The following is a 22,180-nucleotide window of genomic DNA, read 5'->3' as shown; positions in this document are numbered from 1 at the left end:
TCTAAGACACTGTACAAAGTTCAGAGTGTGAACACTGAGGTTCATAAACACATGCTGTACATAAAAAAAAACCAAGACACTACTAAATAGTGATAATGACACTGACAGGTGTACAGATGAAGTGACAGATGGGAAAAATAAAGTGATAAAAGAAATGTGATTACGAATCTGTGTTGCATATTATATACTCAGACAGAAAATCCCAATTTTGGCTCGTCTGGCTGTCAGCTGGGCAGTCACCATGCTGACCTGCCTCTGACCCAGCCATTACTCTCAGGCGGAGGCTTTTCAGCAGAGCTACAGAGAGTTGATCTGCTGATGGAGAGGCACAACAGGAAAAAACCCTGGGATTACATTTAAAAGCGTTGAGGTGAAGGTACCTGGCTTCTTGGTCTGTGATGATGGAGTGGGGTGCATCTTCGCGTCTCTGCTGAAGCCATCCAGGTTGCCTTTGATTGCCTCCAAGGCATCATCGCGGCTCTTTTCTCCTGTCTGAGTACAGAACAATAGAGTATCAAGAGCCCAGAGGGTTAGTGGACATACCAGAAAAATAGCAGAATAAACATGCTGTGGAGAGAGATTCACCTTGGGTTTGACACTGCTGAGCAGCCTCAGCTTTTGTTTCTGCTCCTCAAATTGTCTTCTTTTCCTGTCCTCCTCCAGCATCTTCTGCTGCTGCTCTAGACGTTTTCTAAAGGGCAGGAAGAGCACAGACATTATATAAGAGCTGAGTAAATAACATTCTTGAGCAGGCTGGGCACAGAGCACATGCGATTTACTCCATGCAGACATCCAGATATGATATTGCCAAAACTGAAAAAGGGTTTTGAGGGTGAGTAAAATGCAGGGCAAAATCTGTATGCAGTTTTATCAACACATAAATAAATGGAGTGGAAAAACAGGAAAAAGGAGGCTCTCCAAAAAAAATAGTAGGTCCTTTTAGCTCCCATTTAAGGGGCCCATAAGTACGATAATAACCTCTTTCAATTGAACAACATAGCAATTAAAACCCTTGTTTAGTAACTTAAATGGCATTTTTTCTTGAAGCTATTACACATCACACACAAATATAACTAAATCTAAATTCATATCATACTATCAAGTATTTTGGGGGCATTTTAGCCTTTATTACAGTATTAGTAGACAGCAGAGAGCTGAGAGCATGAGAGAGACAAAGGATGAAATCTAACAAAGGGCTTGGACCAGGAACACTGCTATTACTTGGCCAGTATTTTAAACCCCCAAAGCACTGTGACACCTCCATATCATAAACATTTAAATCAAACATATGGTGTAATATTTAGATGCAATGATCAGGAATATATCTTTGGATAGAAACCACGCTGAAAATAAGTCAGTTTTTAAACAAGCGCAATTATACAACCTTGGAAGGGAAAAAGGACCATAAGAACATAAAGACCATAAAGTTATAAAATCAGTGGTAACCCAAGAGCAGCAGTGCTGAAGCTTTAAGTGATTCAGTGTCTCAGTAAAGTTTTTGTTCAGGGACGCAACATAATAAGGCTACCGCCACTCTTAACAGCTCTGTGAAGCTTCACAGCAGAGCTTTGAGCTAAATGCTATCATCAGCACAGGTTCAATGCCAACATACTGATTTTCAGTAGGTGTAATGTTTTCCTTGTTCACCATCTTAATTTAACCATCTTAGTACAGCTGAGGCTGATGGAAATGTGAGAAGTTACGCAGATATTTAGTCATAAATCAATGTACTGGAAAAACACCATATCACACTCAGCTGTGACGTTGGGTGGTGCTGGTGTTGCGTGTAATTCTATGATTATTCTCCTTCCAAAATTTAGTATGCTCTCATCTGGCTATATTGTACACAAGCAGATGCGAGCATCGATGCTTACAAACAGACTCTAAACAAACACACAAAGAAGAAGAAACATGATATTTGTGTAAAGATGTCTTACTGATGCTCCTCAGCCATTTGTTTCTGCATGTCAGCAGTGTACTGGGGTCCAGCAGGTCTCATACCCATAAACTGTGGCTGACCCAAGAACTGCATCCCAGTGGTCTGCATCCCAATAGCCATCCCACCCTGTCAAACACACACATACGACAGAAAAAAACATTCAAACAGCGGCTCAGAAACCTCATTAGCATTCCTACTGTCACACGCTTCCATTTCACATTAAACGCTCATACCAGGGGACAGCAATGCAATTCAGAATGATGCTAATGGACTTAAGTCATGTTAAAAATCACCAGGCTGCAATAAATTCTGTTAATGTGCTGAAGTAGAAGCAGTTTTAAAGCAGTTTGTGACTAGATTTGGTAGCAAATAGGGTTAAGAGGACCCAGGTCTCCACCGGAATGAAATCAGTTAAATCAATACAGCAGTGTTTCATTATTATTACTATTCATAAAGGGAAGCCCAAATTAGCAAGTTTGTTATAATACTACAATCACAAAACCCCTTAGGGGAAAATTTCACCTAAAAAAACAAATGGACAAATAAAGAATCAAGAAGATAAATGAAAACCCTGGGCTGTATCCTCACACATCACACCCACAACAGATATACAAGCTCACCTGCATTGGCATGGCTCCCGGGGGCATCTGTCCCCCAAAGTTCATTCCCATCATACCCTGCATGTTTGGCTGCATGACAGGAACCATGGGGAAGCCCTGCTGCTGCTGCTGCTGTTGTTGCTGCATGGGTACCATGCCTGCAGAAACACGCACAAACACTGTTATGATGTACTGTAGACATGAGAAGAATTATGCATCCAATTAATATTTGATGCAGGAAAGTAAGCCCAATTTATAGTACGCTGAAAAAAAACTTCATACAAGTCTGGAGTCTGAGGAAAAAAAAACATCTCCAGAGTCTGGACATGACTCAGTATTGCAAATCAATTTCCTGGACAGCTGGAAAAAGACACAGGCTCAGCAACAACCAAATCTGTTTTTCTGGTGACTACTGTGACAGCTTGGAGCAAAACAAGAGGAGTGAGGGGGAAAAAATTTGTTTGTTTTCACAGATGCTGTGTGAGCTGTCAGCCAGAGCTGAGCAGCCAGCTCCAAATGCAGCCTCCAGATGATTCGCCATGTTAAGGCTCCACAGGGCTGAGTAAGTGGCTTGTTTTGGAGGCTGCACACAATCTACTTTGTCTAAAATGACATGGCTAATGGGAGCATGTAATGACCCCTTAGAGATGCTTATCCCAGCGGTGTGTGGATGTTTATTCAGGAGCGTTACTGCAAAGTCAACAGCCTAAATATGACAAGCACACACAGCTGAATGATCTGATACATCTCAGGCCTGCAATGCACTACTCTGGGTGTGGGTGCGAAAGGTATGAGCTGCAAGGTACTGAATCCTTGTTGCTACTGCCAAATGACTTACGGTGATTTTAAATAGCAAAAACTAGGAAAGAGTAATGAGAAGCAAAGCAGAAACAACCTGGCCGGGGTTTGACAGACATCTATAATTAATCTTTAATGAGTGAATCCAGTACTACGACAAATGTGACACCCGACAGCTAAACTTGCTCTTCCTTTATGTGTGATCAGTGAAAGTGTGTGTTGTGATCTAAGTCTAAACTTTCGGAAGGTAAACTTTCGGGAAGTAAACTCGACTGGTTTGGAAATCAGGAAAACAGTAATTTTGACAGCAGAGTGACTCACCTTGTGGAGGTCCCAGACCCCCTCCAACAGGATACATGAAACTGAGGGGGGAAAAAGGAGAAATGTTGATTATGAGACTCAAACTAAGGCAACAGTAAAGAAACACAGATATATAATTGTACTTTAGGTCAGCTGTATCTAGCCACCAGGTTAGGGTAGGGTAACTTGTCATTTTCTCCATATATCAGCGTGTACCTTGCTACCTGAGAGGCTGTTGTTTCCCGTAGCGACAGGGATTTTGAATCCCTGTGGATATAAGCCTGCCATTGGCTGCCTAATTGCAGGCTTATATCCACAGTCTTCAACCAGTGAGTCAGACTAGGTCAGCTGCAACTTTTCTATGCAAACTCAAGATGTAAGGTACAGAAACAGCATCATGTCCCCTGCAGACTTGAACAATGTAAAGGATGAAGCCATCACTGCTTCATTCATTGTGCCTTTCTACTTTATGGTCCTACATTGTAGGAAATTTGGGTTGGGCTTTCACTTATGCTGAATCCATATAACATACATAAAAGACAGGGTAAGACAGTATACAAGAAGCTAAGATAATAGAACATACAGTAAAATCAATTTAAGAAGCCTCTGCAGCCATGACTGACATTTAACTAGAATAAAATCACAGAATTTCTGATCAGTGATTGTTGTTTTTTGTGCTGTAACGGGACATTTAAAGCTAGGCCAGTGACTGTCCCTACATATGTTATTTATACAGATATACTTCATGTATAGAATGATGTTAAGTTTTAAAATGAGGTAAAAGACTTGAAATTTGAAACTATGTTTGACTAAACATGGATAATCAGAGATTACATATGATCAAATTTGAGAGATCCGACATCACAAAGCAGAACAATAAATAAAAGTCTTGTTTGCTATTCAAACGTTGAAATTACGTTGTTAGATTTGAGTACACACAGCCACTTGAGAACAACTTTTCTTGAGGTGTCTTTTTCACCATCTCCTGCTCCGTTGAGTCAGACCTCATCTATATTCAGGTCGTATCTTATTGTGCTGTTGCCGTCATTCCAAACACTGCGTAAATAAAAGCTGCTTTTACTAAATCTGACAGGTAAAAGGCAAAATTGATCCTGAAATTGGTTGCTGTCGGCATCCACTAATCAGTTACAGCAGGTACAGAACAAGCCTTGCAATGAGCCTTTATTCTGCAAAGAGCAGGTTTAAGGTAAATATCTACAACATTAATGCCAAAAAGCAGTAAACTTGGTGCAGTTTCATTTCCACAGGCGACCGGGACTCCGTCACTGGGTCTGTGCTGAGAAACAGGCCTTTAAGAAATAATCTGAGGAAGCCTCTTCAAGTCGGCCAAGTCTCTCCTCACCACAGCCAACTCACACAGGCCTTCAGCTATTTGTCAAATAACTTATTACAACTCAGTTTTTCAGGCTGGAACTGATGATGCAGAGACAAAGAGAAGAAAGAGCCAGCTGGGTCTCTGCTTCCCTGACAGACTCTAAGCTAAATTTGAGCATCTAACAGCATCCAGCTAATCCAATGGGTGAGTGACATTTTCATATTGATAACTTTAGTACCAACAAAACGGCGCTAACAAAAGGGAGGCAGGGACTCATTGTAGCACAGTTCAGGCATTTGCCAATGCAATTACCAACTCCCCATGGCAAGTAAGGAATTATTTTGACTTACTTTGACAACGTGTATTTTTGTGCAGTACAGGTGATGAAAACTGTACACTAGAGCTCACTATTTTAAGACTAATAAGCCATCATATGATTGTGTATGTGAAATGGGTCTCTCGAAGTAGTGTCATGGTGTCTTTCAACTTATTGTTTCGGTTTTCTGGCTTGTTTATTGTTTTTGGTCAGTCCAACCGCTCTCTCACCAAAACTGTTTTCAGCAGCAACCCTTCTGTACACTTCCTGCTCGACAGCAGACAAAGTTAGCGACTAGCCGGTGAAGCTAAAGAGCCAGATATTTCTCTCAGGAGGAAAACAGAGCTACAAGGAGAGTAAATATTGAAGTTACATTCATCAGGTGGACACATTCACTATTCAAAATCGATGCTAATGTTGCTCCGTGTCAGCTGTGTGTGTAAACAGGCAACTGCTTGCTATAAATTCAACATTAAATAAAGAGACAATATGGCAGTGTTGTGTTTACAGTTTGTTTCTGCTGCCCACATGAGGTAAAAAAGCAGTTAATGCAGGTTTAGATGTAAGAAAGATGGCTCTTTCAAAAGAGAGTTGTTTGTTTGCCTTTTATTTCAACATGTCTTGGCCCTGCTGATAAAAACTAGTCAATTTATGTCAATTTATTTGTCCTGTTGGTGCTAAATGAATAAAGCTTTCTGATATTAGGTGGTAGCTTCTTATATTGAATGAGATGACCTGAAAGCCTTTATAGTGGCATCTCTAATGTTTAGTGATTTAGATGACCTGTGTGTCCATGTAAAGGAAGTATTGATCCTGTTTATTCTGTGAAGTCATAATTTCAAAACACTGACTTATAGACAAAGACAAATGGTTGCCCTTCACAGCGTGTTAATGTAATACGACTGGGTGTTGTCTTCAGCGATGATGCTTGACTTGGAGAGGTTTAGACTCTCACATCTGCTCCCTGTAAGATTTGCAGCTTAAAAACCTTTTATAGGAACGCTACAGCGCTGCTGCCCACCATCCTGTAGCAAACAGCAGGTCATGGCTGGGCAGATTAACATAGAGGGAGATAAGCAGTAATAGCAGCTGTGGACGCAGGGCAGGCCACTGCCTTGTAAAAGGTCTGTAATCACCCAACAGCTATCATTAAATTGTTTTCAAAGCTGAGAGACAGACAGGAGTTTCAGTCAATGTCATCGTCACTGAAGAGGCTAAAATTGAAATTATTTTAGCTTGTTCACAAGCTTCTCTTGTGGTGGAATACACAGTGGACGTGAAACCACTGAGAAATACAGAGTGAGAAGTTGCAGTATGTGATAAACAGGTCACTGAACCTGTTATTTCTCTGCAGTTGTATCAAATAAAACGATATTAAAATATGTCAAACATTCTTTGGTTTCAGCTTCTCAAATGCAATTACTTGCTGTTTTATCACTGCAACACTTTTGAAAAATAACATGAAGTCATGCAGGGTTCTGAGGGGTTGTGATCGGTATTTTTCACCATTTCCTGATATTTAATTAATTGCTTAATTGACAAGTCAATCAAAAGCAAGTTACTTAGCAAATGTTTTGACAATTGGTTCATCATCTAAACATCTGCTGGCTGCATCTTGTCAAATGAAAGGATTTTCTGTCCATCTGTGTCATTTATGATGGTAAATAAAATGTCTTTGGGTTTAGGACTGCTGGCCGAACAAAACAAGCTATTTGAAGACATCACTTGGTTTTAGGACATTGCAATTCACTTTTTCTTACATTTTATAGACTAAATGATTAATCAAGAAAAATTATGTAAAGATAACTGATCATTAAAACAGTTACTTGCTGCCCCAAATGCAATGCACCTGCTAAGATGCAATACAATAAAATGCAATAACATTAAATGCATTAGTCGTGTTCTAAAGAACTCCAAAACCAGTGATGAACACATTATATTTCCAGTTACAAACTCGGAAATGTCAGCATTTAGAAAATGTACTCTTTAGGTCAATACAATAGGACATCAGCTGACACTGATGAAGTCTGACACATGGTGTGATCACACGGCTGCTGTAGACAAATCTGCATGGAGCCATTATCACCTCATAGGATTGATGTCATGCATTTCTGTGACTATCTCCATGGTGGAAATACAGCCACTGCAACTCTGACTGAACATCTCAGTATCATTGCATATATTCATTAACACATTTACTCCAAACACCAAACACACACAAAGGTTGCTTCAACTGGCAAGCAGGTTTTGTAAGCTGCACTACTGCTCCACCTCCTGGTTCTCCACTCTGGCACTCCTGCAGCCAAACACACTGCACTGAAACTATCCAAAACATCATCCCCTCATTCATATCCATTAGATTTGATGCACATCTGATAACATATGCACCAGGCTCATTATTATTCACGTTCTACTATCTTTGTCAAATTGTGCAAGAAAAGGGGACTGACACCCTACAAGCTGGCATCAAGTGGACATAAGAGAAGTAAACAAAAGTGACTTTAGCCAGGCAACATTATGGCACAAGTCAATAACTGTCAATCAGTTGTCAGCAGAATGATAAGCATACAAAAGAGAACTACAATTACCTCTAGGTCTTCACATTACATCTGCTTTTTCCTACTGCCCACTCTCATCTACAGTCTTGAGGGCTTTGGTTTCACCTGTCAGATCAGCGTCACCTGGCTAGTCGAGATGCTTGTACCCAGACCACATTCATTATTGAAGCTGCTCCAGTTCAGCTCATGAAAGAGTCATGAGTCTGGCCTTTTCATCTCCTGTACAGACCATCTCTACTCTAATAAGATACCTGTACACCTGCTACACTTTTACTAACACTTAATGGTTAAAGATGTGGAGTATGCAGGTGTGTCAGGGCTGACTGTGAGATTCAATGAATCATGATTCATTAAGCATAAAGCCGAGCAGGTTTATTCCTGGAGAGGAGCTGAAACATAGCAAGCATCTGCTGCTGGTGTGATGGAGAGAAAATCGGAGCTAATTTAGCAGCTTTTTATAGGATCTTCACTTCCCAGTTGCTTCCTTTTCTTAAATACCCAGCAGTGTAGCGATTTGATAGTAAATACCCCCATGGCAAACAATAAATTAGTCAGAAAGCCAAAGTTGATGAGGCCAGATATTAACAGCCGTCCACAGGCCTATCTGCACAGGTGCTAGCTGTTTTCTAACAATGCTACAACAGAGTGATGTACATTTGTTTTCAAGTAATATTATGTCGTATCACTGGATACCGTCAGCTGCAGGCATAATCACGATTACACACGACATGACACGTGAAATATGTTTGTATACGAACACTGTGGCATTATTTTAGTCCACTCTGAGCATGGACAGGCAGCAAGGAACAGCTAGCTAACCTTAGCTTCCCTAACGTTAGCTGTGACACCTGACAACCAGCCATCTCATCTCATCACCCTGCCTCGACAACAAAACCGGCCTTTATCGCTGTCTCTGAGGTCCTTCTCCGTGATTAATGTGTTGCTAGTCGGCACTCAGAGCCGGATATTTTACAAACTATTCACATTTTAGCGACAGAGTTCATTTTAAAAGGCTAAAATACCTGCTGCCTCCCCCAGATCCTGGCCGCAGCGCCATCTTGATAACAGCAGTCACTAGTGGAGAGATGACGTCAGCAGTGACGGCTCATGATTCCGGTAGTTTGGCCCTAAGTACAGTCTCTCAGGCACAGCTCCCTTATATTCCCAAGCTGCTCCTCAAACACTGCCTGTCAGTGATCAGTGGTGGAAAGTACATTTACTCAACTACTGTGATTAAGTACAAATTTGAGGTACTTGTATTTAACCTGAGTATGTTCATTTTATGCAACCTCATACTTCTACTTCACTGCATTGTTTTTTTTACTCCACTACATTTGTCTGACAGCTTTAGTTACTGCTTACTTTTGAGATTACAATTTTCATGTCCAGTGAAAACCATGTATCTCTAAATCTTGTGATTGTCATTATTCTGATAAGGATTAAGTGATCCTTCAGGGGTTGAGAAAATTCTCCCACTCCTTAAGATAAATAGTTTATTAGTTGTATCTTACATAATATGATAAAATTAGAGGTTATTTGTTATATACTTTTATACTACACACTAACAGAGGTCGCTCTTCTGCCTATAAAGTACTTTTACTTTTGATACTTTGTTTAAATTTTGCTGCCAAAACTTATGTACTTCTATGTAAGATTTTGAATGCCTTTACTTCGAGTGGAGCAATTTTGCAGTATAAGATCTGAATACTTATTCTACCGCTGCCAATCTTAAAGAAAGAGGAGGGACTAATACTCACCCTGGTAGAAAGAACTACCTGAGAGGCGTAACACAGGGCAGCACATTCCCGTTCAAATTGCCATTAGCTGCAATAACCGCCGTCTTCCAGCAGATGTCAGTGTTTAGCCTGTTTGTTCATGTGACGCCTGTGCCCAGCCATGATACATACACAACAACAGCCGACCAGGATGAGCTTTTGACAGGGTTGTCACTTGTCATATGAGGGTTTCTATGCACAGTTCTATCAGCCTGCTCTGGATGCTCTTATACTATTTCATACACATTTTCTACATTTCACTCCCACATACCAGATACCTTTTGAAGGAATAATGAAGTCTGCTTCAATTAGGTTTTGAACTTGATTTGTTTTGCAGACTCACTTCATCAGGATTTTAGCTACACACTACCAGTATTTCTGTACTGCATGTCTTTCCAATGCATGTATGAGTTTTTAAGCTTGCTTTTGTTCACTTGGGAGCCAAAACAATTTTTTAGCATCTATGGCAAATACAGTTGCATTTGCATTCTTAAAATGGCATTTATACAACCATTGTACATTTTAATTGAATTTTATCCATGTGGTAATCAATAATTACTCCTCTTGGGCAGGAAGAAAACGTCACCTGTTGTACTTCAACTGTACATTTGTATGAACTGTGTCATTAGATCACAATCTCTAATTCGCACCATTAGAAATATGTTATGTAAATTGGTATTTTTATTGTTGCCGTATTTCACGCCACCTTTATCTATCCCCTGATGTCTTGTCCAACATGTTTAGTGGCTGTTTGAAGTAATGAGGCCATTGTGCATTCTGACAAAGTGATTCAGTTGGCAATTCCATTGTTAGACCAATGACAAGGTGGAGCAACAAGGAAAGGCCTCTCTGGTATTGTCTTAGCAGGTGCTGTTGTGAAAGATTTACGGCTTAATGAGAGCAGTGTAAGGCAGTGGATGACAAGCCCGCTGCTATCCATCACCTGGTCTGCCCTCAACCTTTCCTATACCTAAGCTCTATTCAGCTGCGATGGCTCAGAGTCCATATACATTACAGAGGGACAAATGCAACCATTAAGGCTTCAGAGTGACTCTCAGCTACACAGATGAAGGCCTTCAAGAGCAAAATGCTCTGCAGTGTTATATGCAGGTCATTTTAAAGACAGTGTGGGCGAGTATTCTGTCATCATCGCAAAGAAAATTCTTCCTAACAGCTATCAGTGACGATAAAGTCAATGAAAAACATGGCTGACCACTTTTCTGTCAACAAAATGTAAGCTAATAGAAACCGAGGGGTGGATTTTGAGTTTTGCCGGGTGGGTGCAGGGCCTTATCGCCCGCTGAAGACAGTGAGGTCATGTCATCAGAGTTTTCTCTGGGGGTTTTACTGACCTGAGGGAAAGAAGGTGCACATGACGGCTGATTCGGACATTTTCGTAGGCTTTGTGCAAAAAAAGGATGAAAAAAATGATAGATGTAGTATTTCTCCACCACAATCATATTCCTAGCAGAGAGACATCACAGAGGTCGACATGTTCAGAGATAACACTTCAGTTGGATAAATGAGTAAATTTGGGGGGACTGGTGAAAAAATATAGGCTATCACTTTACTGGGCCACCCCTATACAGCCCTGCCTAATAATAATACCTTGTGTTGGGGAATATCAGCATGTTTTGACCTTTTTTCAAATTTAACAAAATATTTAAAACAGCTTGACACATCAGTGTTGAATAAAAAATAATATAATATTTCAATATTACAATCTAACCTAATGCAAGATTTTCTGATTTGTATTAGGAAAAATCAGATTTTAAAAAGTGCTAAGATAACATCTACAAAAAAACATTTCGGTTGGTGTTGAGGCTCAACGCTCTCAGGCTCAAACAGCCTTTAGCCTCTTCAAGTTTTGCCATGAAATTTACAGAATTTAACAGTTGGATGAATATGCAAAACATGAAACATCCACGTGATAATAAAAAGCACTCATGACTCGAGTGTTTCTCCTGGCTGCGGCTCTGCTTGGAATAACGATTGCTATTTAATTTGTCTGATTACCAAAATTAAATCTGCTCTTTCACTCCAGTTAAAAAAAATGCAGAATCAATGAATGTGCAAATATTTTTCATGTCTCCAACCTCACTAAAACTTCACTTCTCAGTGGATTTCAAGCTCCCACATGCTTCTTGTGTCAGTTACATGTTAGACTGTGACCGGAGTTATAAAATCTTGCCTGTTCATACGTGTGTTAAACTCATATTTACAGTGAGCACAGAGAAACTTTCCCTCCTCAGCAGACGACTGTGAAGGCAGACTTCTGCACAGTGAAGGTCAAACGGTCGGGTGAAGAAACATTTTTGAGTGGAAGTGGACTTTAACCATCACCTGAGTGGCTGGTTTGTTTATGTGAGCTCATTCCAGCAGGCTGGATCATTTTCTGCTGCTCTTTATTGCTTCCATTAAAGGGACGATTAGGCCTCGTCAGTCTCCCGTCACCTCCCCTTCTCCGAGTCCATTCACAGGCCCCCGAGAGCAGAGTGTGGGTTCCCTCCCTGCCGTGCCTGGCGGGTTTAGCTGGAGGCCGGCCGAGTCAGTCAGTCACGTCCCCTCGACGGTTGGATCTGGACTGGCCGTGGGCAGCCCCCCCAGAGAGGAGGTCCGGCGAGGAAAGGTGAACATTAACCCAGGTCCCATTCTGGGCATCCCACTTTTCCCCATAAATCATTAACCCATCCAGCATCGAGCTGTGACAGCATCAGCATGACAACATCAATCTGTCAGGATTCCTCTAAACCAGGGGTTCTTACAGGTTTCCGGCCTCAGATGCAAATCGAGTGTATTTTGACTCATTCTGGTGAAAACAGACTTGCACTTTTGCCCTGCGGCGACTCGTCGGAAACACCCCCCACACACAACATTTAGTTTAATGCTTGTGTATGTGATTTCTGTCCCATAATCCCATAAACAAGCCTCATTTCTTATCCTCTTTATCAGGTCTTATTACTGTTGCTTTCTTGCACAGTGAAAAAGTGAATTTCCTCTTAATATTTAAGCATTAAACAAGATCATTAAAAGGTAGATGGGCCTTTAATCAAGTGCATGACAGGTTTCTAACAGCTGTCTCAGGTTGAAGACGAAACACGAGCGGAGCTCTATAGGATTTCTAAAATCATTAATCTGCCCAGATAGCTGGTTTTGTTAATTAAGCCTAAATTAACTTTTACAAATTTCCTTCTTTGAACTATCTCTTCTTCATTTTCTGTGGAAATTTACTTCAAAACAAATGTAAGGACATACGTGCACATTCAACAAAGCCCGGCCCTGAAGCATATGTCGTCACGCTGGTGTTCCTCCTTTGGCCACTGAGGCTGGCAAATTAAAAGATATTCAGGGGAAAAACAGATGTGAGCTGTTCAGGCGTGCAGATGATCAGTGCTTTATGTGTTTAATTTCACAAACTTTCTCTCAATCATGGAAAAGAAGGCAAGAGAGCCATCAGATTAAGTATTTAATTTGTGGCTTTTCAATTATTTGGGGATTTTTTTGTCAACACAAAAATAATTAGGTGTTGTTGCTTTATTTGTGGAGATTTTGTGACGTGTGCATTCTGGATCTGGTTGAAATGAATTAAAGGTGTCCTGTAAACCCATGCACACTGGGCTCAGTTGCAAGACAGTATGATAAAAAACATCATGTATGTGATCTTACATAAAGTGCCTTCTAACACAAAAACAAATTCCTCTAATTGACATGGAAGTGCTTAAAATCCTGTTATTTTTCTGCTGTATTAGAAAGTGTGGAAGCCTCCTATTTTGCTTTTTTGTCTGCTTCTTTGTCATTATTGGCTCTAAATTCATCTAACTGCCTGCTGTATGAAATATGTTATAAATGTTGCGCTGTTACAGTAACATGCTGAAGACTCTCTGACACTCTAGGAACTCTGTATGTATAAATGATTTTCTGATAGTTGATGGAGAGTAAATGAAGCTCAGAATCATGAATTATAGATTACAGATTTAGGCAAACTCAATACATGTTTCCCTCTTTCGTATCAAAGCTTAAAAAAGTGAATGCTAATGAGTTGAACTGAACTGAATGAAATAACTTGAGATCAAAAGCCACCAATCTTTTCACGAGTCCGGCCTAGCTGTCACTGTAGGTGGTGCTGGTGGCGATGTACGGTGAAGGGCACTGATTGTTACGACGGAGGCCTGACTGATCTCCATGACTGTGCAGGAGCACAACAGAGGCCTCCTTGAGCAGGGGGTTTTTGATGGAAGACTCCTGTCAGAGCAGCTCCATACATGTGTATGTATTTCTCCATAGAAAGGTTGGCGTTAACTCTGGTCGCAGTGACCAATTAGCCCTGGCAGAGAGTGGCCTCCTGACCCTTGACCCCTGCTGGGTAGTCTTATCCATTAACCCCCTCGGGCCTCAGCTGGAGTTGATGTAGTATCTTTTCTTCTGGCTCTGCTAAACACACGGCCACATTCAGGCCGCAGCTTCCACTTTCTGTCTCTTTGCCCCCCCTCCTCTGTTCCCCGGGTGTCAGCTCGCTCCTCGCGTTGACCTCTGGAGTCCTCGGCCGCTCTGGATCCACAGGTCCGCCATCACCTCACAGCTGCAGCAGAGCTACACTCTCCAACAGAGCATCTTCTGCACCGCACCTCTGTGTGGTGTTCACGCTGTCCTCATCTGTTTTTGTGAGCTTGTACCTCATTTATTGTTGTTTTTTTTAATTGACTCCGTCTTTCCCATTATTTTCTTTCTGATTTTATACTAAACTGTTTAGAGGGTGCTGCTGTAGCAGAGAGGGTATTTTCAGCCACCTCAGCTTGTATAAATAAAGGTTTAAAAAGTCTTTACTCATAAATAGAGCTATATTAACTTTAAAGACAATGCAGAGCAGTTACAGCTGTATGAATGTGGGAATTTATGTGCAAAAACACATTTCTCGCACTTTGCCGATCAATTATAAAATTACTTCCATGAGTTATAAATATGCACTATTTATATGCACCATAATTAGAGTTGTTTTGATGGTCTATCATAAAGAGGACAAAGTAATAAGACATTAGAGGACATGATGCACAGGGTAAAGGAAAAAAAGTGAAGTAGTAGCATGTTGTCTATGTATGTACACAGCTAGACCGAGACTTGTTTGGTCAAAATGAACTTTGCATGAATATTATATAAATATATCATATATTTTATCAATACTGTAACAAATACCTAGCAAGTATCAGCAGTAGTAGGTTGAAACAATCTGCAACAACTCCACCAGAAAGATGATTCAGACGAGCTTTAAGGAGAAACATCACAACCCACGAAAAGCAGCTGATTTGGCTAAATGTTGTGATCAACAGTATTAAAGGTCTTGAGATCTACAACGACTGCAGCACAATGTGGCTTCTGAGTAAGTGAGTTAACGTCAGTATAACAGCAGTTATTGCACCATGACCAGGTCTGCAGCCTGACTGCTGCACCTGAAGGACGTCGTTTTCAGGTGTGTAGTTGTGGGTTTGACAGGTGAGGACTTTAGACAGCTTAGATACAGGATAGGAACAACCTGAGCCTCTTTCCATATTATCATACAGAAGTATTAAAACCTGCATGATAATACCAGCTGAACCAGTATTAGTGTGAATAACGCTTGTCCTAGTTGCAGCATTATCAGTGTTAGTCGTAGCTGTACAGTCTTCCAACATGGCCGGATTACAAATGTGTGCAGAGCAGGTTCAGGGTCAAGTTTAATAACTTGGTACATTAAAAAAGTGATGAACTGGTTTGAATTATGGGCGAAGGGATGAACATCAAGCTTCCCTCGAGGACGTCATGTTTTGACTGACAACATTTGGTCAGTTTTGGCTCCGGCCAAAGTCGGGCGGTGCCGCTCTGCTGCCTTTGAGTCATGCCGGAGGTGAAGGGAGAGTCCAGGATCCACGGTTCCCTCAGAGTTCTGCGCTTTGATCAGACAGTTACGGAGGAGGCGACGTCTATCTCGAATGAACCGGTCGTGTCTTAAAGAGGGAAGTTCTTCACTTCAGTTCAACAGCTCAGTTTGAACACTGAATGGACTCAGTTGGGCATTAATCAAATATTAAGTAAGTAACTTGTGTAAAATGTTTCAAGTGATCATCAGTCAACATAACAGGACATGAGTGTTTACCCTCAGTTAAGTCACCAAAAGTATCCCCAAACTTGCCAAATAAATAAATAATAATTCTTTACTATAGTAATTATGACACCATATTTGAATTCCTAAATGAGTTATGGTGCCCCCTGCTGAAAAACATGGAGCATACTTATCATAATGAAAGCATTATTTATTAATATTAACATTGTATAAAATACAATCACAAACTTCACACCAGTGTTTCCCGATTCACACTTTGGGGGTTAAAGCTAATAAACTAATATGCTAATCTTTCTACTATCATCACTGATTGGTCAGAAAATATAAACTATGTTTGCAGGCAGAAAGTCATTCAGTTTGCATCCAAACCCCACTTCACAGCTGAATTAAATGTCATGTTTAGAGAGTTCAGTGTTGTGTTTCAAACTCTAACAGATGCTAATGAGCCTCCCAGTAATTCAGTTTCTTTTAGAGGAGAGGGTAAAGGGGACACGGTCAGATCTTCAGAGGCTTCCCGGGTCTAAAAATCAAAGGCCTCATTGAAAACCAAATAGAGCAACATCAGAGGATTACAAGGCCTCCCTCGGCAGGGCTCCATGGTGGAGGCTGCAGGTCAGCGCAGGGATAGAAAAGAAGAGTTAATGTAAGTAACAATCGCATTAGTTGTTAAAGTTTTATTGATGCAAACATAAAGCTGGTGTCTTTAACGCGGCTGTAACTACGTATCAAATGACCGCGTGTACCCTGAGAGGTGTCGCTTGTGGTGATGAACCTAAAGAGAGTTATCACCTGAATCTGCCGCTCCCCTCAGCTTTACAGAGATTCATGGAGAGTTTCAGGTCATTGCTTAGCTGTCCGCCATGTTGGCTGCCTTGGTTCACTCTCACCTGCCTCAAAGTGTCGGCTTTGGCTGCAGCAGGTAACTACAACCCAGTGTACGCTACCTGCTCAGCACCACACAGCAAGCAGACACAGCTGGCGACGACCTGGTGAACACAGTGGAGCATTTATGAGCTAAATTTCCTCCAGGAGATGGTGGAGACCAATAACAGAGCTAAAAGAGAGTGAATATTGGACCTACAATCATCAGGAGGCCAAATGAATGATAATGTCGCTCACTGACTGCTGGGTGTGTAAATAAGCAACTGTTTGCTAACAAGTTCAACGTAAAGGGTGATGATATGTCAGCGCTGTGTGAACAGTTCGTTCTCCCTGCCTGTGAGTGATGAAAAAATCAATGAATGAATGTTAGACTGTGGTGACATTTTGTTATGTTGAGGCAGAATCGGCCTGTAAACGTCTTAAAAATGAACATATCACACTTCACATGCAGATTCAAAGGTGATCACTCAAAACTCTTTGTCCGTTTTCCTCTACGTCCGTTTTCACTTTATAAAATACGTTTTAAAAACCTGGATCAATAATTCAGATTACACATTGTAGAAGTGAATTTATGGACCTTTTGCATTATGGGAGATAAATATGTACAAATGCTCTAAAACTTTCTTTGCCCATGAGTAGAAAACATTGCCTCCTGAACATGAAGCATAATGTGAAACGTGACACATATATGTTAAAATTAAGCAGCGTATTGACTTTATTTAAATGTGACCTTTATCTTGACTTAAACAAAGCTTTGTTTCTTGTCTGTACACGACCTATAATGACATCTATATTTTTTACAGAGGGGCTCTGTGTCAGTCCCAGATAAAGGCTGAAATTAATTATGCTATCGTAACATGTCGGGTTCAGTGAACCTGCTGCTTGAAATGCAATGTGCACTTTAGCTCCATGAAGTTCAAAGAGGCTATTTACTTATCTCACAGCGACAGCACATCTTTGTAGAGGCTATAAACAGACTCGGTGCACTGAGCTGTTCCTTCTTCCTCTTGGCAGCAGCTTCTGTTATTTTTTTGCAGTGCTGGAAGTTACTCAAGTACTAGACTTAAGTGCACGTTATATGTTTGTACTTCATACGTCCAGTCCACTATGTTTCAGGGGGTTATATGTATATGTTAGATTTTACTTCTAAACATAGCCAGTTATTAAAAAGTAATGTTAATAGAATTAAAAATGTAGATTTATTATTAAATATATGAGTATTAAATAATTCAAAGAGCTGAACCTGGATTCACTACAACATAAGTGCTGTTTACATCAGTTGCATAGAGCAATATATGAAATTTGGAAATGGGCCCATCTGCATGATGAGTAGTTTAAAGCCTGCTTTTCATGCTTTACATAATACTTCTATACTTTTGCTAAATTTTGGACTTGCTACTTGGTCCACCACTGTTTCTATCTATCTGTCAATCTATTAATCAATCATGCACGCAGAATAACCAAAACCATGTCTTCATTTTGGAAAAAAAAAACTTTACTTGAAATATCAACATTTTCTCAGAAAGTATAAATAATGATTTTTGATTGATTTCAATTTTATACAAAAATAATACATTAGGAGGAAAAAAAAAATCATGTCCTGCCACACAAGTATGAGTGCCCTCTGATCAGATGGCAGTAAATGTGCCTATAACAGTCACAAACCAACCGACATAATAATAATGTAATGACCTAATATTGAACAGGAGACTGATCTGCCACACTTACAACATGCAGGGTTAGAGGGGGGGGGGGGGCATGTCGATGTTTCCCATCCGCCTGCAGCTACATAAACTGTGACTTTGTGTTCAGACAGAAGTCAGTGGAAAGAAGACACTGGACGTGAATTCAGATGCAGGCGAATGTCTCCGCGAGGGGTGAAAAGGAAGAGAGAGACTGGAGAAAAATAACAGAGAAGAGGCAGAGTTTGTGGTGAGTTCAGTCAGAGGCTGAGCTGAACACAAACACAAGCAGCCACACTCCCACAGACGCCATTGGTTCGTCTGAGCTTGCTATCTTACAGATCTGTGCTGTTGGTACGTTCGCTGTTCGGGGCGAACAAACACAAACAGCACGAATGACGCTTCACTGTGAACCAAGCGACATCCTCTGGGGCTGAGAAAAAAAAGCCTGTGTCAAAGACTGCAGTTCCTCGAATGGCCACTGGAGGCTGGCTCCAAAAGTGTGTCTTCCCCATAGACTCCAATATTAAAATGGCCAACTTCACAGCCTGGTACAAAAACCAGATTTGGTCTCTAGCCGGAGCCACTGTCACTGAGTTTAAGAACCTATGAGTGACGTCACAGAGCCTGCGTCCATATTTTAAACGGTCTGTGGTCTGAACACACTTGATGAGTGCTCGTGTGGGCGTGTGGCCCCACAGCAGCTGCTCCTCTCCCCTACATTTCTCAGTCTCTGTGGATTCCTGCATGATTAGAGCAGCTGCTGTCACAACATTATCCTCTTTCATGTGTCTCTCCTTCACAAAATACCAGACTAAGATGACTGTTTTGTTTCTGAATACCTGCCAATGTTTTCATTCGACCCCGGTGGGGGGTCCTGCGCCATGATTTATGATTAACGATATTTTAGAATCTCTTCACATTGCAGCAGGAAGTGGGAGAGGGAGGAGGAGGGAGAGTCCCATTCCTGAAATTCACCTGAACCTGTGTGCAAACAACATGGAGGGGAAGGGCCACATTTGAAGAGTGTGAGTCAGTCCCCCCAAGGCAGACCTGGTTTACCGCGACCACAGGCCAACTATTGAAACACGTTGACAAATAGAAGCCGTACCTACACTCAACTCTTATTCTTTGGCAAATTTGTCACACGCATCTGCTTTTGTGTTATTTTACAGGCAGCTCCGGTGTACAATAATTGGTGGTGACTTCACTGATAGTGCATATTCATTTCCAGTCTCAAGTGTGTGGAGTTCTGTGCAGAATCCAGTTATACAAAGCATTGCATACACCTATAGACACATTGCATAGTCCTTCTAAGATTGTCAAAGTCTTTTCAATCACAGTATACACATTGAACAACTCGACGTGATGAATCCCTGCATTCATTGCCTGCACTAAAGCAAGTACAGTAAACTGAGTGTGAAAGAATGACGTGGAAGACTCCTTTAAAGCCCGGTAAGAAGATCAACGATCGGTTATTGTGATTGTCACACAGTTCTGCTCACGCGCGAGGCGATTTGCGACGCCGCCACAGGCGTCCGGGAACTTGCTGCGAGAGAATCGCCTTCACTGAGTCTTTCAGCCTTCACAGAGGCTGATTAGTGTCTCTGTTAGTGTCAGTGTGTCTTCATATTTCCATCTTTAATCACAGTGTAATATAAGTTGTCCCAGAGCCGTCACTCAGGTCCGTGCCACAGAGAGTTTATGAGCAGTTTTTTGGGTGCTTGGTTTTTGTTCCTTTGAAAAGGGGCATAAAAAAAACTGAATACTGTTTTCAAAGATTGCGTTAAAATCATACATCCTTGTTGATCATTTGTGTGCGACCGATGGGGGGATCCAGTCTCCTCACTTTCAGGTGCTGTGAGTTTCTTTTTTTCCTTTCTCCTCCTCTCTCCCCATTTCTCATCATTCACCGCCTGGCCCGCCGTCGTCACTCCTCTCGTTTGTTGACTGACTCATCATCCTGCCGCGTCGTTGCCGGTTATTAAGAGTTGTCATGGTTACGCCGGTGAGAGGGTGGAAAAATGTGCTCCGGTTGCCGGGCACCGAGCAAGTCAGGTGGACGCTCTCACCAAGCTTGAAGAGGACACTGAAAGGAGGAGGAGAGGGAGAGAAATGTCAGACAAAGTAGGTCTGTGTTACATAAAGCAATAAAAACAATCTGTCCAGTAACACAGGTATATACAGTATAATGTGCATCATTACCAAGGCTGCAAGGTAACTGAGTACATTTAACTAGATAATGTGCTAAAGTACATTTTTGACGTTCTTATACTTTGCTCGAGTTTATCCATTTAATGCAACTTTACACTTCTCCACTACATTTTAACGTCTTTAGAGATTAAGATTGCAAATACAAAACATAGTATAAGTTTAAAAATGTTATGCGTTGTTATAGGTTAAACTGCAACGTGTAGCAAGTAGAATTAGATCCACCTCAACCAGCTATAGCACTAAAGTGCCACTTACGTGTTAACGGTGCTGTAATATAAACCTGTTAAGATCCATTTTACTTTTAAGCACATTTTCTAGCTAACATTTCTATACTTTTATTGTCTAAAATTACCATTGAAGGACTTTTACTTGTAATGGAGTATTATTATAGTGTTGTATTGCTACTTTTACTTGAGTAAATAATTTGAATACTTCTTCCAACACTGGCAAATACATCACTCCTGCACCTTCATGTGCCACACCTGACCAAATACATTCCTCATCCCTCTTCTCTTGACTCTGAAAAGCCCTGTTTTCATTGAAATTCTCTCTTTTTTTGGATTGTTTGTGGAATTTATTTTCGTCCTGCCTCTCCAGGGGTGGAGGCAGGTGACCCTGGCGTGACCCTGCGGCCGGCAAACAGCTTCACCTGATAAAGCTGACCCGCAGCTAAGACTCGAGTCATTAGATGCCGGGCTCTTAGCAGAGGTGAGTTTCAAACAGACTCAGGTATAATGGAGGGTTCACGGTAAACAATGAGCGCTATAAAGCCTGAGCATGTTGGTCGTGTCACGAGAAGAAATCTGTCCCGTCCAAATAAAGTCCTGATAAGAAAATACCTGGGAGAGCCTGCTGGCTAATTGCTCTCTGAATAAATGTTTGTGAGATGCCACAGGGTGCTGATGCCAGTGATGGAAAGTAACCACCAGCACATTCACTCAAGTACTGTACTGAAGTACAGTTTTGAGGTACTTGTGTTTTACTTGAGTATTTCAATTTCATGCTACTTTATGATATGACTTTTTACTCAGCTACATTTCTGAGGGAAATGTTGTACTTTTTACTCCTCTACATTTATTCACAGATGTATTGAGTAGCTGCTTTGACGATTAAGATTTTACAAAAACATAAGATATTTTTTATAAAACATGGTGCATTAGAGCTGGAACAGTTACTACATTAGCTGATTAGTCAATCAGCAGAAAAGCAGTCGAGAAAAAAGACAAGAATGTGGTTGTTTTCAGGTTCTTTTCTACACTATAGGAAACTGAAAATTAAATTTGGGGTTTTTGTACTGTTGGTTAGACACATTTGATGATGTCTCCTTGTGCATTTTTCACTGTTTTATAGACTAAATGATTAATTTATTGAGAAAATGAAAAGAAAGCTGAAAAATAATGGTTAGCTGCAGCTGTACAATTCACTGTTAAAGATTAAACCAGTGGTTTCCAACTTTTTTGGTTTGTGATTCCTTACAAAAAGAAATTACAAAAGAAATTATAAATAATGTCTTTTCGATGAATGGTATTAGAAGTATTGATATCAATATTTTCCTTGGTATTATTTTGTGTATAACTTGAAATCACTAAAATATCTCATTTGCAAGAAGTTTCGCAGACAGAAAATAATAAATATTCTACACGTTCTGTCATCAAATTGACTTAGTGATTATGATTAAATAAAAGAA

At 40.8% G+C, this 22,180-nt stretch overlaps 1 protein-coding gene across 5 annotated transcripts in view; it reads right to left on the bottom strand.

Annotated features, from left to right (window-relative positions):
- The window catches only part of synrg (synergin, gamma), a 37,533-nt gene extending 28,622 nt beyond the window's left edge, over positions 1–8,911 (bottom strand). For all 5 annotated transcript variants that reach the window (XM_041941524.1, XM_041941526.1, XM_041941527.1 and 2 more), the window contains exons 1-6: positions 8,869–8,911; positions 3,658–3,698; positions 2,560–2,696; positions 1,938–2,065; positions 586–691; positions 381–492 (exon numbers count right to left, since the gene is read on the bottom strand). In XM_041941524.1, the coding sequence (XP_041797458.1) occupies positions 381–492; positions 586–691; positions 1,938–2,065; positions 2,560–2,696; positions 3,658–3,698; positions 8,869–8,903 (559 nt within the window). In that variant the 5' untranslated portion in view covers positions 8,904–8,911. The remainder of the gene's footprint in view (positions 1–380; positions 493–585; positions 692–1,937; positions 2,066–2,559; positions 2,697–3,657; positions 3,699–8,868) is intronic.
- Positions 8,912–22,180: the final 13,269 nt, after the last annotated feature.

The sequence above is a fragment of the Chelmon rostratus genome, chromosome 7 (genome assembly GCF_017976325.1).
Source record: "Chelmon rostratus isolate fCheRos1 chromosome 7, fCheRos1.pri, whole genome shotgun sequence".
NCBI classification, from domain to species: Eukaryota; Metazoa; Chordata; class Actinopteri; order Chaetodontiformes; family Chaetodontidae; genus Chelmon; species Chelmon rostratus.
Note: the sequence above shows the minus strand (reverse complement) of the source record. Positions and strands in the feature narration are given on the sequence as shown.